The sequence below is a fragment of the Sebastes fasciatus genome, chromosome 20, assembly GCF_043250625.1.
Source record: "Sebastes fasciatus isolate fSebFas1 chromosome 20, fSebFas1.pri, whole genome shotgun sequence".
In the NCBI taxonomy this organism is placed as follows: domain Eukaryota; kingdom Metazoa; phylum Chordata; class Actinopteri; order Perciformes; family Sebastidae; genus Sebastes; species Sebastes fasciatus.
This window is the reverse complement of record NC_133814.1, coordinates 17,646,991-17,661,910: the sequence shown is the minus strand read 5'-3', so window position 1 is coordinate 17,661,910 and position 14,920 is coordinate 17,646,991. Positions and strand designations below refer to the sequence as shown.

Here is a 14,920-nt window from a genome sequence, read left to right as displayed (position 1 = left end):
CTTTAACTTACTTAAAAAACAAGAATAGTGAAATAAGTATATATTTACCTCCCTTCCTCCACAGTTCCTCCCACAGAGCTGCTCTGGCCAGAGTTTATTTGAAGGTTTGAGAGACTCGGAAAAGATCTCTCGTCTCCAGTCCTGTGAGATCCACGCCAGGAACTGCAGGAAGCACAACTGCTCCAAGCACAACTGCTCCACACAAACAGACATTTGCAGCTGTGACCTGGGCGGCAGAGGGGACGAAGCATGTAAGGATACTGGTGACTCTCTAGACAGCAGCAGCAGCTCTCACTGCCATCACAAGCCTTTTCCCAGCAGCTCCCTGCACTCCCGCTCCCTCTCCACCTCCCACAGTACCTCAGAGCCCCACCCAGACTTCTGCTACAGGAGGCAGGAGCTCCTCCATCGCCCCTACACCTTCACCCCCGTTATCTCAGACTGCAGCTCGCCTCAGACAGCTGTGGACCGAGTGCAGAGCTCGTCAGCAAAGCCCGCCGGAGGAACGTGGCCTAAAGTCATAGCGGAAGCTTCTATCCCCGAGTGCGCCCAGCTCTCCATCTACAAAAGAGCCAAACAGAGGAAGTCCATCTTCGATGTGAACGCTTTCAGGAGACCCGAGGCGTCCCCAAAACTGGACTATATGTCTCTTTCACAGTTGCCCAAGCACTCGCCGCAGAGCTCCATATCGGAATCCGCTCAGACCCCTCCCACTCCACCAGCCAGGAGCGACTCGTTCAGGTTCAAACATCGCCAGCAGAACAGCTCGGCGTCGGACTCCACCATCACCACCGGCACTCCCCCGGCCTCTCCGGCCCAAGCTACAAGCCCACAGGACCAGGGAGAGGCAGGGAACCAGCTCTATTACACCGATGCTCCTCCAGGAGAGGCCAAGAGCGGCTCCAAGAAACCTGCAGAGATAGAGGGGAGTCGACGCAGGGCAGAGGAGCGGCAGAAGAGGAGGTACCGGCCAAAATCGGCACCTGCACTGCGGCGAAATGTTACTCCATTACACATCCCTGTTCCCATGCAGGTAACAAAGATACTGTCCTTATCTGATCTGGGTTTCTTGTTAATGTGTGTGTTTCTACATTTTGTAAACTAATTGATTAATTAAGAAAATAAAAAAATCCCTGCTTGATTGCTTCTTGCAGGTACAGAGTTTCTCTAACGACGAGCACTCCCCAGAGCCGATAGACTTGTTACGCTTCTCTCCCATGCGATCCAATCGGTACAGCATGCCCTTTGCACCCCCCAGCTACGGCAGCATCACATCACGTAAGTCATCTGAGCAACCTATCCAGGGAACAGGAAACGCACGCTTGAATTTGTCCGTCATGCTTCAGTAGAAATGAATGGGAGACGGAGTGAGTGTTGGTTTTGATATGATGCCTGATCTTGTTCTGCGTGTCCCTCCAGACCCAGCACAGCGAGGTTTAGCCCCGTGTCCTGCTGTGACAGCTGTAATGAGGAACCCGGTCTACACCGCCTGGAGCCATGAGATCCAGACCAACAACTGTCCTCCAGCTCCCAGTTCAGGCGTCCACCCACATGCACACACAAGGTGTTAACATCTGCCAGTGTTTTCATTTTCCAGACTCTCCGTTTTTCTTTGTTCACACTTTTTCACAGCAGACGTTTTGACTTGTCATAGTAGGAAAAGCACCGATGTTACAATATCTTCCGTGCTCTCTGTTTAATATCATTATAAACTAAATATCTTTGGACAAAACAGGACATTTCATCGTCACCTTGGGTCATTTTTTGCTATTTTTCTGACATTTTATAAATTTAAAGATGATTTTTTTTTACTGTTTGGTACTCATTAGTTGCATCCCTAGTAAAGTTTTAAGCAACAGATCTCATGAACAGATGGCTAGTAGCAAATCATCTTGCTCTGGGTTGAATGATTGACCGCAGTGGGACTCACTGAGGCCTTTTTCTCCTCTTTTAGCCCTCAGCATCAAGGTCGCCTCAGTCTGGATCTCAGCCACAAACGCACTGGGGACATGACGGAGACGAACTGCAGCCAACCGCCCCACAGCACCAACTCCCTGCCCTCCAGCGCCAGACTGGGTACGTAGTACGCAGTCCTAGTTTCAGACAAATCATAACTTGTATAATATGTCTTGTAAATGAACTGTTATATATTTTCTTGTTTTAAAGGATCAGTTCACAGGAATTACACATTTTCTCTTACTTGTAGTGGTATTTATTTTAACCATGCAGATAGGTTTGGTTTGATTGTTTTGAGATATCAGACACAACATCCTGTTTACCTCACTATGAACAGTTTTTTATTTGGAAGGATTTCTTTTTTAGAAAGCAGTAAGTAAACATTGTTTCCAGCCCACACCTCTACTGCTCCTCTATTGTAGTGGGATGGCGGCAGAAATCTCAGCGATTCCCACAGTGTATTAGTAGAAATAAGCTGACTCGCCTTAAATTGGTACTCCGCTGATTTTACACATCAAAGTCTGTTTACATGTCTTGGGGAGTACATCTGCATATGTGAAGCTCCAGAGGGAGCTGCGTGAAATCTGATAAATTGCCTCAAGTCCTCTCACTTAAAGGAACAGTGTAGGATTATAATATCCATTATTATGTTTTCGTTAGTGTTTCAGCAGGATTGCTGTACATCACACAGGAAAGGCCACATATATTGAAGTGTTTAGACGTCATCTAGGGCTGACCTGAATGCTTCGACTGTTGCCATGGTATTCGACCTCCAAATTACTATTTGAATGCTTCGTTTATAAATGTAATATTAAAATATAAATCCCAAAATAGCCTATGAAATAAGGAATAATCTCAGAACATTATTCATATTCAACATTATTTATTATTAGTTATGCTCAGATGGATATCGTTGTATGTAGAGGTGCTTATGTGCACTGTATTGCAGCAGCAGCACTGTCCCTGGCACTGAAACGGGGCAGATGGAGACAGACTGACAGAAGAACATGTCAGCCTGCCGCACTGTGAAGCTTCGAACACCTTTTTGAATATTTCTCACCGAAGTTTCAAAGCCCAAAAAATGGACAGCCCTAACGTCATTTAGCAACTACACTGACCACGAGATGTATCACACTCTGTCTGACTCATGTCAAGAGATGACAGTGACTGATTGGCCACATCATACTTTATCATTACCACTTTCACTAAGCAATATCCTGAGGGAAACCCTGTATCTGCATGGCTTGATAACTACATAGGCAAGTGAGAAACTGTGTTGTATCCTCTGTTTTGTTGTCTTTAGGCTCTGCCAGTACTTTACAGTTCCGGACAGAACGCATTAAGATCCCTCCAACTCGTTATCCGCGCTCCACTGGATCTGACAGAGGTACGGTTGAGTTTTGCAGCTACATCGTCTGATAACGGGCGTCGCAGCAGTAAAGTCTGACTTCATACCTTTCTCCTCCGCCACCTCCAGGCTCCCTTTCACATTCGGAGTGTAGCAGCCCGACACCTCCGATGTCCCCTGTCAACCTGGAGACATCGTCTTTCACCAGCAGCCAATCGCAGAGCTCCATCTCCACCCAGCCCAGGATATCCGTCAGCCCTGCTCCAGTTGGTGACAGGAGGAAGGATGGGTAGGCCAGCCCCACGTTCCCGTCGTTATGCTGCAATCATTCAGCAGAACATGACGTGTTTTCCACCATTTGTCTGTACTTCTGTCTGCCTCATTGTGATTAACTGCTTGTAAAGCAGTAAACAAAGCTGTGAGCCTCCATCCTCGTATCATTAGAACGCCGACTCCCCATCTATCATTTTATTCTCATCTCTTTCCTCTCTGCTGCTGGTCATTATAACCTGAAATCTCCCCCTCCTGCTTCGTGTGATTACTCTTTCTTTCCTCTCTCCCATCTCCTCCTCAGATTTGTCTCTTATAACACTTCCTTTGTCAGACTCCCACTGGCAGTTAAGCCCAAGTTCCTCTCTTTAAGAAGCTTGAGGTTTGTCCTGTGCTGCTTGTAGCACATTACAGTATACGCACTTACCTGCAACTAAGGCTGCTAGAGCACGGATATCAAGAGCTTCTGCGTACACGCTGCAGATATAGAAGCTAATGGATGTGAATCCCTTTTAAGTCACTTCTTTTCTTTGCTTGTTATTTATTCAGAAGGCTGTTGCATTTTGTATGATTGCATGACTTCCGAGTTTGGTTCTGAAATACACTTGGCACGTCCCACACAGCTCCCATATCTTATTGACCTGAGGGCAAGCAATGCATCTTTAATCATCAGAAACAAATCACAGTACAGAGAGCTACTTTGCATTGAAATATCTCATTGCAGGCAACAACTTCTCCTTTGAATTTTGAGTTGGAATTAAGTTTATATCAGAGTCGCATGTTGCATCCTGCCAGCAGTCTTCCAACAGATGTCAGAACATTACAGTTGTTCCTTTTTCCATCCCTGAAGGCCATACTTGGAGGAGCCACGCAATGTGACGGTACAGAAAGGAGCAGAACCACTGGGGATCTCCATTGTGAGCGGAGAGAACGGGGGAGTATTTGTGTCCAAAGTGACAGCAGGCAGCATCGCACACCAAGCTCGCTTAGAGTACGGAGACCAACTCCTCGAGGTACAGCAGCCGCCAAACCACACTGACTGGATATCTAGCTTTTACTGCTTCTTTCTGTGTCTAATGAATCACTGTTTTCCAGTTCAATGGAATCAACCTTCGCAATGCCAACGAGCAGCAGGCGCGGCTGGTGATCGGGCAGCAATGTGACACAGTCACCATTTTGGCTCAGTATAACCCTCACATGTTTCAGCTGGGCAACCACTCTCGATCAGGGTAAGAAGGCGAGGAGGAGAGAACACCACGCCAATGACTCGCACAGATTGGTTTTATGAATTTTAGGTCATCAAATGAACCAAAACAAAGCCCGTCAGCACAGTGAAAGTTGTTTCAGTATAATTTGTGAACATGAATGGAATGGTTATGCTACTATACAAACAGTTAATACACTGAGTTCACAGCAAACAACACATTAAGAGTACACAATCAAACAGTGCCAAATGAACAAATCAAATGAGATCAATTAACCAATACAACACTAAATATTCAAAACATAGCTTTTGTGTCCTCATTTTAGCTAACGTCCTTGTTGACATTGACTTTATTTCCGAAACTCAACGTATAGCTTTTATTTTGAGTAGAGCAAAAACGTTTTTGACTCCGCTCCTGTTGTCCTTAGTTCTCGTATGGAGTCCATCAGCAACCAGCCGACTCCCCACGACAGCGGCGCCACCACCCCGGACAATCACTCCACCGTCGACACGCTGAGCGAGCAGGACGAGGGCACCATCACGCCGCCGTCCAAACAGACGACTCCCGCCACCAGCCCTCACAGCTCCTTCAGGTGGGACTGGAGTGTATTTCTGTTAACAGATACTGCTATTTTCATATATAGTTTTAATATTCAGTTTGTGTTTCATTGTGACTTTTTTTTCCTGTTTGTCTTGTGATAGGTGACAATTTGTTGTTTCTGTATCAGCCAACAAATAGACTCCCCATTTGTGCCCAAAGACTATATTTAGTATGATGAGGAAAAATGTCACAATATTTGTTCTGAGTGATCTAAAGTCTTGAAATCTGGTACAGACACAAGTATCTAACAGTAAAACTTTTTTAGAAATGTTTAGATTACATGAAAAATCTCACTTTTATCAATATTTAAAAAAAACCCAACAACTAACATTGTGTTTTATTAAATGTTTTACATTTTAAATTTTTTTTTTACACTACAAATACTTGATTTGTACTCCTTGTAGTTTCGGAGTTACAGCCATTTTCTTATCATACTATATCTAGTATTTAGGCACATGGGACTACTGCTTTTATCTAAAATATAATGGAGTATATTGCAAAAAAACAGTAGTCCCATGTAGCCAAAGACTAGATATAGTATAAGAAAACTCACTTTTCAGCCCAACCGTTTCAGCCACCCGATATTGAAAATGTCTTCATATTTGTGCTTAGGCAACCCCAGAGAACACTTCCACCAAAGATAATTAAAATCTTCAGTTGCGGACACAAATGGGTTAAAGCTATTGTTAGGCATTCTGGTGGGGTTAAGGTGGAGGAATGGACAAATTCAAAGCCTGACTGAGGTTTTTTCTTCAGGCTTCCTGGTTCTAGTACGCGTCGCGCTGCGGAGCCTCGGCTGGTGAGGCTGAAGAGGATCCAGGTGGAGCTGGGAGTTCAGGTCTGTGGAGGAAACCTTTACGGCGTCTTTGTGGAGAGTCTGGATGACGACAGCCCTGCTAAGAGTCCTGATGGCCTGCTGCCTGGAGACTTGATACTGGAGGTACCTGCAATAAAATCACTTTAACTAAGAACGTCATGTGGACAATGAAAATGACACGGGTAGTTAGTGCTAACACATTATTAGACACAGTGTGGGAATAATGAGCTCTGCATGCCTTTTGGACTGGTCTAAGAGTTCTTTGTGTGGCTACCTACGTCACACCTCTCAAAATTTGAAACCTTACGGTCTGGTCTCGCTGAATGAGCGATGATTTGTGTGTTCGCCTGTGCTACCACCTTCCTTTTTCTCCTCTTTCTAAAACACACCGGTAACAAAGGAAGCTGCCATAATTTGATGATGAGTAGAGAAAAAAATACAAGAATAAAACAAGTGCTAAATACAAATTCTGTTGTTGAACGTGCAAACAAAGAAACTAAACTTTTCCAAATTTCCTAAACTTTCTTGGTGGCTTTCCAGCGGACAATCTTTGACTGAACAAAAGCACTCTACAGTTATACATTCAAAGTCCGACAACTGCTGCATTTTAGCAGATGTGGTTTGTGAGTGGGCGTGTAAAGTACAACTTAAAAGGATAATTTGGGTGTTTTGAAGTGCGGTTGTATGAGGTACTTATCCATATGTATGTATTATACATACATATGGATAAGTACCTCATACAACCGCACTTCAAAACACAGTAAATGATGGTTGGCACGGCCCCAGCTTGGAGAAGCAGACCGGAAAGCAATGTACTGCTATGGACGGAGCCGACAACAAAATGTATTTTATACACCTAAAAGAATGGCCCACCTAAAAAAATCAATATCAGTGTAAGTGTACGCTATATTTCGAATATTTTCACTCGTTCACCTTGCTGTGAGACAGATATACAGTCTATGTTTCCGATGGGGAACTGAATCCTTTATCTATGCTCTCGCCAAAGCCACCAGACTCAATTGAACAAACCCCAGTATTTTTACCTCGCAGAGCACAGGGGTTGCTGGTTTACTGCTGCCTCGATCGGTTAGTTTGTTTGTGTTATTGTGCGACTTTGGGTAGTTCAGATTCACCAAAGTCGCACAATAACACAAGCAGTACATTGCTTTACTTCCATGTGGTAACTCCTGTCTGCTTCTCCAAACTGGGGGCGTGCCGACCATAATTTACTGTAGGTAATACACTAACTATGGATAAATACCTCATACAACCTCACTTCAAAACACCTGAATTAACCCTTTTAAAGTTCTCTATATAACTGTCTGTCTTTTGTTGCATTGTTCGGCTTGCTTTTACTGAAAAATGATGAGTCATTCTGTGTTGGCAGCCGAGGTCAGTGTCCTTTTGTCAACTATATAATTGATGTTTTCAAACAGTACAACGGCATCAGCATGAAGAACAAAACTAAAGAAGAGGCTTACTTGGAAATGTTGAAACCGGCTGAAACAATCACTTTCAAGGTCCAGAACTGTGTGGACAACCTCACTGCAATCAAAGAGTCCCCCGGAGATGGATTTTTCATAAGGTACCCTCACTATTTATCAAACAGTCGAAAGATTTGTGACAGTATTAGACAAGTCTTTATAACCTCAGTAATATGATGTTTGGCCTAACAAAACGGCCATAAAGAAATTCTCATGCCACGTTTTGTTGATTTGTGTTTTGGGTCGAGACTGAATCTATGAAACGGCTGAATCTGAAACACAGAATCTGTCTTATAGGCTCTTTTATGTTTATAATCTTCTGTGAAATTGTCTCTCAATCTGTTACGACCTCGTTCGAAGGTCGGAGGGATGTATTCATCATAACTGCTTCATTGTTCATCTCTTGTCAGAGCACTTTATGAGAGGGTGGGGGAGGTAGAGCAGGAGCTGAGCTTTAAGAAAGATGACATCCTGTATGTTGAAGACACGCTACCAAATGGCAATTTCGGCTACTGGATGGCCTGGCAACTGGATGAGAACGCACAGAAGCTGGTAAAGGGGCAGATCCCAAGTAAATACATGTAAGTCCAACCTATAGTTTACTTTTACACATTATCAAGTGTTGTTAAAGAACAGAAGTATGAATACAGTTGAGTTTAATGTGCTGATATGTCTCCATAAGGATGGACCAGGAGTTCTACCGGAGACACAGCATGGCCGATATGAAAGATGATAACAGCGCAAGCAAGTCTATGTCGGCCGCCGCGCGGAGATCCTTTTTCCGCCGGAGGCTGAAGCACAAACGCAGCGGATCCAAGGACGGGAAAGATCTGATGGCTCTGGACGCCATAAGCACAGATTCTTTACCCCTCACAGAAGGTGAGAAATCAGCTACTGAAGCAGCTTCATCAGAAATGCACAAGGCGACATAATGAGTTAACGACAATGGTGGATTCTAGAGCGACCTACGTCACCGCAGTGGAGGAAGAAGTATTCCTGCTGTCAGCATTTGTAATTATACTACAGTAAAAGGAAAGAAGTATTTGCAGAAAGGTATACTCAAGTTTCATTAATAGAAGTACTCATTGTAAAGAATGAGAGCATCTAGAACAGGTTGATTTCATTCACTTAAACTCTTAGTGTCTAAATTTCAGTTTCTCACTGAGCTGAAACATGGCGTTTTTTTTCAGAGTTACTAAAAAGTTGACATTTTGAAGTAACAAGTGGTTGTCAGACTATGATGGCGTATTAAGGTCATTGTAGGTTAAAAAAAAAAATGATTACAGAGCTGGGAAAGTGGGATAATATTCTGAGAAAAAAAGTAGAATTTCTGCGATTAAAGTCGTACATTTTCGAGAAAAAAACACACAAATTTACAAGAAAAAAACTTGAATATACTCTGAGATTATAAAGTCATAAATTTGCGAGAAAAAATAATTGGAAAAATAGTGGGTTTTTTTTTGTCAAGGAACCACATCACTTTGCAAGTTTGTATCAACCTCATCACACCACAGACGCCACCGTTAAACACTGGTAACGTGAGCCGCCGAGTGCAAAACAGTCGTAACACCAGCCGCTGTCTGAATTTCATTGCTCCTAAAGAAGTGTTATTATGGTAAGGATGGCCTCTGAGGGAGGCAAAGGTCCTGAAAGATGCATATATATGTTGTCTTTCTGTGTTCTTTTATGAACTTAAATAAATACTAATATAATTAATGTATTTTGCACTTGGCGGCTCACGTAACCGCAGTGTTTAACGGTGGCGTACAAGGTTGCATCAACCTCATCACACCACAAAGTGAATTGATGTGGTTCCTTGACCAAAAAAAACATTTTTCCATTTTTTTCTTGCAAATTGTGACTTTATAATCTCAGAGAATATTCAAATTTCTTTTTGTTAAATTTGAGTTTTTTTCTTGGAATATTACCCTCCTCCCCCGGCTGCGTATTATTATTTTTTTTCAATTCAACTAAATTCCCAATGTAGTGGAGAAAAATAAAATAAAAATGATCCCTGGAATGAAAATATAAAACTCCCAAAGTGCAAATACTCACATAAAGTATCCGTACTTTCATGTCATTTCTTCCCCATCTCTGTCTCAAATTTCAAGAATCAGGCTCAGATAGAAATATCTGAAAAGAGAAAATGCAAATGTACTGTATTATAGTGACAACCTAAAATTATTGGTAGCCATATTAGTCAGGCAGCATGAAAGTTTGGTAAATAGCACGCTGGCTCAACAGAACATTTCCCATGACACATAAACTCATAACTGTGGTTATTAAAGGGCAGCTGTATCTCTCTGCCTCTCTTGTGTGTTTTGTAATAAATTGTATTTTTCTGTATTTCCTGCTCAGACGGAATGAGCCTGATGTACCAGCGGGTCCAGAGGGTGGAGGGCTCTTTCCCCAGACCAGTGCTGATCTTGGGTCCATTAGTGGAGGCCAGTAAGGACATGCTGGTGAAGGAGGCTCCTGCCCAGTTCTGTCGCTGTCTGCCTGGTGAGCCTGAACACACAGAACCAGTAACTGTTATTAGAGTTTATTTATTCATGAAGGATTCTACAAGTGTCTATCATTGTCACACAAGAGATACTTATCAGTTTGAATTATACAATTTTTTCCAAATTTGATTTATGTTGCTTGCAGAGATCATGAAGGCATCTCAGCAGGCGATAGAGCGGGGAGTAAAGGATTGTGTGTTCATCGACTACAAACGGAGGAGCGGTCATTTTGACGTGACGACTGTAGCATCAATAAAAGAGATCACAGAGAAGGTAAATTGTTCATTCACCATACGAGGGCCACCAACGTGACATCTGTGGACTAGAAGATCGATAGCAATTGAGTTTTATATCGGCCAAGTTTGTGCACTGCTGTCTTTATAATGTTAGGCTGCAAGTAAGAGCTAAGTCTATCTAGATATAAAGGTATTTAACAGCACGTGTGCATAAGTATTCAGATGTCATATTTGTCTATAGTAGCAAATAATGCAATATGACTGAACTGCCAATTGGATAAAAATATAACTTAAAATGACTTTTTATTGTTTTTTTTATTATGATTTGTCCAAATTTGGAGTCAAGCAGCTGCATGATCTACTTTGTGCTCGACTTTCCATAAATAAAAACGCAGTTTTAATGTCAACTTTATGTTGGATGTTGATGTATGCGAAGTATTGAACAACAAATATAAGTCATTTGGCATATTTTTTGCAACACTCTGCTTTGAACCACCGACCTCCTCCTCCCCCCATTTCTCATGCCGTCTTTTGCTGTCATTTTCTCTCATAGGACTGTCACTGTTTACTTGACATTGCCCCTCACGCCATCGAGCGTCTTCACAGCGTTCACATCTACCCAATCGTCATATTCACTCGCTACAAAAATGCCAAGCAGATAAAGTGAGTAATCCCATGCCTTGATAGATGTTTGTTTCACTTGCTTTCCTGTCTGAAGACATGTCAAGTTATTGTATGTCAAGCGAGCTTTGTGTTTTGCTGTTTACCCAGTTTTAGTTTCAAGTTCAGATCCTTCAACGACGAACTGAGAAAAAATCATTCATCCAAGCTTCTGAAGGCTGTTTATGAGAATATAACGTTTAGAAAATGTGATTTTACAGAAATGTAGGCCCAATATAATATGAAATATGAATGCACACAAGTCATCAACATACACCTTAGTGTCTGTAGCATCTAATTTAACTATCTATTCTTATTTTACAGTTAACTGATTGGACATTACATTCATATCTAATCCAAAAATGAACAGTTACACAAGATTATTTGGCATAAATGTCATCTTTTCCCAGTCTGGCACACGTTTTGGTCAAGAAGATGGATGTTGGAATGACTCGGCTACACATTTCTCCAAAAGAAATCTCTTATCTATGTTGATGCCAGTTCTCCTTCCAGGAAATATAATGTTTGATTACTCTCATTTAATTTTCGTTCCATGGAGACAGACACTCAGGAAATTGACATCTGCAAGAAGTCATAATCATATTCATCCTGCAGACACAACAAAAACTAATTGATCAGCCTGATTTGATCACAGCGTCGTTGGTTCAGAAACCGCAGCCTGCTCTCTCCCACCACCTGCTGACGTTTTGATAGGATGATTGGGATATCCGCTTTTTTCATTTGTAATCGCATAGGAAGATTAAATCTGCTGAACCCTCAGCGGGGGACTTTATGCACACACACACACACACAAATAAAAACACACTCAGGTCTGGCAGAAACGTACACACACCCACGGTCCCAAATCTATGAAGCGGTGCAGCAGGCGAACATGGTGGTGGAGATTGATTCCTGCTAAGCTTTCGCTGTCATCAGCTGAGTGCCAGCTGTCCAGGGAGAGCTCACAGGGCCCGTGACTTCGCTTTGTGGCGTGGGCGGCTAAAACACTCTCTTCCCCCGCCCGCCACAGCCACCACACATACACACAAACGCACCTCCCACTGCCTGCCTGCTGCAGCGATTGACAGAAGCGCAAGCTTTTTCATGCTGTTTTTATCCTCTGGGAGGCAACAGCAGACCAATATGTCGACTGCATACTGAGTACCAGGGAGAGATGGGAGTGAGACTTTAGGTTAGTTCAGGGGATGAAGTCTCGGGACAGAGTAGTCACATGACTTCTTCTTAAGACTGTGTGCTGATATGGAGTGAACCAGTGGGCTGGAAGGGTTTGCAGTAGAGAGATCTCCTAAAAGCTTTATGTAGACTTACTGTAGGTAGCACCTGATAGGGTTGCATGGTTTGTTGATATAAATTAAAGGTTTTGCTATACCATATATATCGAAATGTCCCTTTTTAATGCAATGTTTCAGCTTAATCGTATCGAAGCAAAAATTCTGTAAATCCATAAAAAAAAACGAATTTAAGGTACAGTGTGTAGGATTTGGCGGCAGCTAGTGGTGTGATTGCAGATTGCAACCAACTGAGTACCCCTCCGCTCACTCCTCCCTTTCCAAGACTGCGGTAACGTGAGCCGCCGAGTGCAAAACCATGGTAACGCCGTTCGCCTCGCTCAGAGGCCATCCTTACCATAATAACACTACTTTAGGAGTAACGGAAGTCAGACGGCGGCTGGCGGTACCACGGTTTTACACTCTGCGGCTCACGATACTGCAGTTTCACAAGCGTGTCGGAGAACTACGGTGGCCTTCAAGTAACGTAAAATGTGAAAGGCTCTCTCTAGAGCCAGTGTTTGGTTTGTCCGTACTGGGCTACTGTAGAAACATGGCGGAGCAACATGGAGGACTCTGGAGGTGATTACACACTAATGAAAACATAGTTTTAAGTATTATATTCCGTTTCTGCTAATAGATCCCCCGAAATGTTTCACACTGTTCATTTAAGTACTTATCCATATCACCCACTCCTAGTACCTCAGTATAAAGTCATATCCTACAGATGTTGCAGTGCAAATTTTATAATCCGCTCTCACACACAGTCTTCAAAAGAAAAGGTGCTCAGGCTTATGTTGTGATTGTAAACTGGATTTCAGCAAATTTACCTAAATAATTCCAAATATATAAGAACAATGTCAAAAATGGAAAAATTGGAAAGGATGAGTTTGTAGGAGTGAGTAGAGCAAACAGCTTTAAACCGATAACACAAGAATTATTTACTGGTTTTGACAAACTCTGACTCCTTCCACACCTCGGTATCGCACCGTGTTATGATTCTGAGTGTGAAGTGAGATTTTCAAGGATAGTGACAGGTGCTGATGTTTGTCTCCTCAGAGAGCAGAAGGACCCTCTGTACCTGCGGGATAAACTCTCTCAGAAACATTCCAAGGAGCAGTATGAGGCGGCACAGAAAATAGAGCAGGAGTACAGCCGCTTCTTCACAGGTTGGTGGAAACTACTTATTTTCTCTCTGGTGTACCAAAGAAAGCATCGATACAGGAATTACAGTAATAACAATCATTATCTTGATCTTATGTAGACATCTATGGTGTTCTTTAAATGTACGGAATTAGGTAATAAGATGAATAATTTGAGTGTCAAAACCAAACCAGAATGCACAAATAAAATGAGCAAAACATCTAGCGGACCCAGTCACAATAAGTCATGGTAACAAGTGTGATATTTTAAAATGGTCTAGTTTAGTCTCCGACAGTGCTGGAGGTTACCAAAGGTTTTTGGAGCACAGTATCTCTGTGGTCTTTCACAGCCCAGACATAAAGTTTTGGTATCTGGAGCAGCAGCCAGTGTGACACACCCGACTGTCCATCTGATTAATGACTCTATAAAAGGAAGAGATTTATGGGGAAGGGCTTTTGGAAATGAACACATAGCCCCGCTGATCCCTTCTAACAGGGAGAGGTGGCCGGCCAACTTCCGCACCCGAAACCACGACGGTGAGAACTGTAATTATCAGCAGTTATAAATCTGAGTAGGTAGACTGATCACATCCCTGTTGTCCCAAAGTCCAGGACTGAAATAATTTGGCGGTACAGTCCTGTTTGTCCATGAGCGCATTAGTGTTGTTTTTAGCTCTGAGATTATTAGATGATTGACAGAACGTTGGATCAACAAAGTTTTGATGCTTTTCTCTTTTTTACATGATTGAAAATACTGTTTTTGACAATTAACCGGACAATAAAAGCATAGTGAAGACGTCGCACTGGGTTTTGGGAACTTGAGATGCACATTTTTCTAGAGCTAAAATGACAAATTAATTAAAGGCAGGGTTGACGATGTTATCCAGTATACACTATTTGTTGTATTGGTTGAAATGGTCTTTACACCCCGACAGCGATCCATTACTTATGAGCTCTGAAAAAGGACCGGAAAAGAGCCGTCATGTGTAGCTGCTGTAATCCTGTAAAAAACGTCTACCAATCACTGCCTCGCGGTCCGCTTGGAAAGAACCAATCAGATGCCTCCCTGCCTTCCTGCTCGTACCTCTAACCTTGGCATGCACCAGCCTGAACTCAAAGTGTGTCGCCGTCGCAAGTTTACTGGAGAATGGAAGAGAAAACTAAGCCAAAAGTAGCACTGCCACGGTTACTTGTCATGAGGTAGCTTGGTTGAGTTGAGGTCCTCTCTCCGGTCTGTGTCTGTGAAGTAGTTACGATGCGGCGGTGCTCGTGCATGTGTGTGTGTGTGTGTGGGGTGCGTTGCCTTGGAAGGAGCCCCGAGGGGAGGGTATGGGTTTAGACGGAGCTCCTGAGGCGATGCTACTTTCAAATTATACTAGCTTTCCAACATCGTCGACCCCATCTTTAAT

General features: G+C 42.9%; 1 protein-coding gene across 2 annotated transcripts in view; it reads left to right on the top strand.

Moving 5' to 3' along the window:
* LOC141758523 (disks large homolog 5-like) overlaps nt 1–14,920 on the top strand; it is a 38,002-nt gene that overhangs the window by 21,493 nt on the left and 1,589 nt on the right. For both annotated transcript variants that reach the window (XM_074620029.1, XM_074620028.1), the window contains exons 16-32: nt 65–1,033; nt 1,155–1,278; nt 1,420–1,564; nt 1,955–2,076; nt 3,260–3,343; nt 3,434–3,593; nt 4,425–4,587; nt 4,670–4,803; nt 5,207–5,371; nt 6,136–6,319; nt 7,633–7,781; nt 8,091–8,261; nt 8,363–8,559; nt 10,039–10,182; nt 10,330–10,457; nt 10,974–11,083; nt 13,429–13,538. In XM_074620029.1, the coding sequence (XP_074476130.1) occupies nt 65–1,033; nt 1,155–1,278; nt 1,420–1,564; nt 1,955–2,076; nt 3,260–3,343; nt 3,434–3,593; nt 4,425–4,587; nt 4,670–4,803; nt 5,207–5,371; nt 6,136–6,319; nt 7,633–7,781; nt 8,091–8,261; nt 8,363–8,559; nt 10,039–10,182; nt 10,330–10,457; nt 10,974–11,083; nt 13,429–13,538 (3,259 nt within the window). The remainder of the gene's footprint in view (nt 1–64; nt 1,034–1,154; nt 1,279–1,419; nt 1,565–1,954; nt 2,077–3,259; nt 3,344–3,433; nt 3,594–4,424; nt 4,588–4,669; nt 4,804–5,206; nt 5,372–6,135; nt 6,320–7,632; nt 7,782–8,090; nt 8,262–8,362; nt 8,560–10,038; nt 10,183–10,329; nt 10,458–10,973; nt 11,084–13,428; nt 13,539–14,920) is intronic.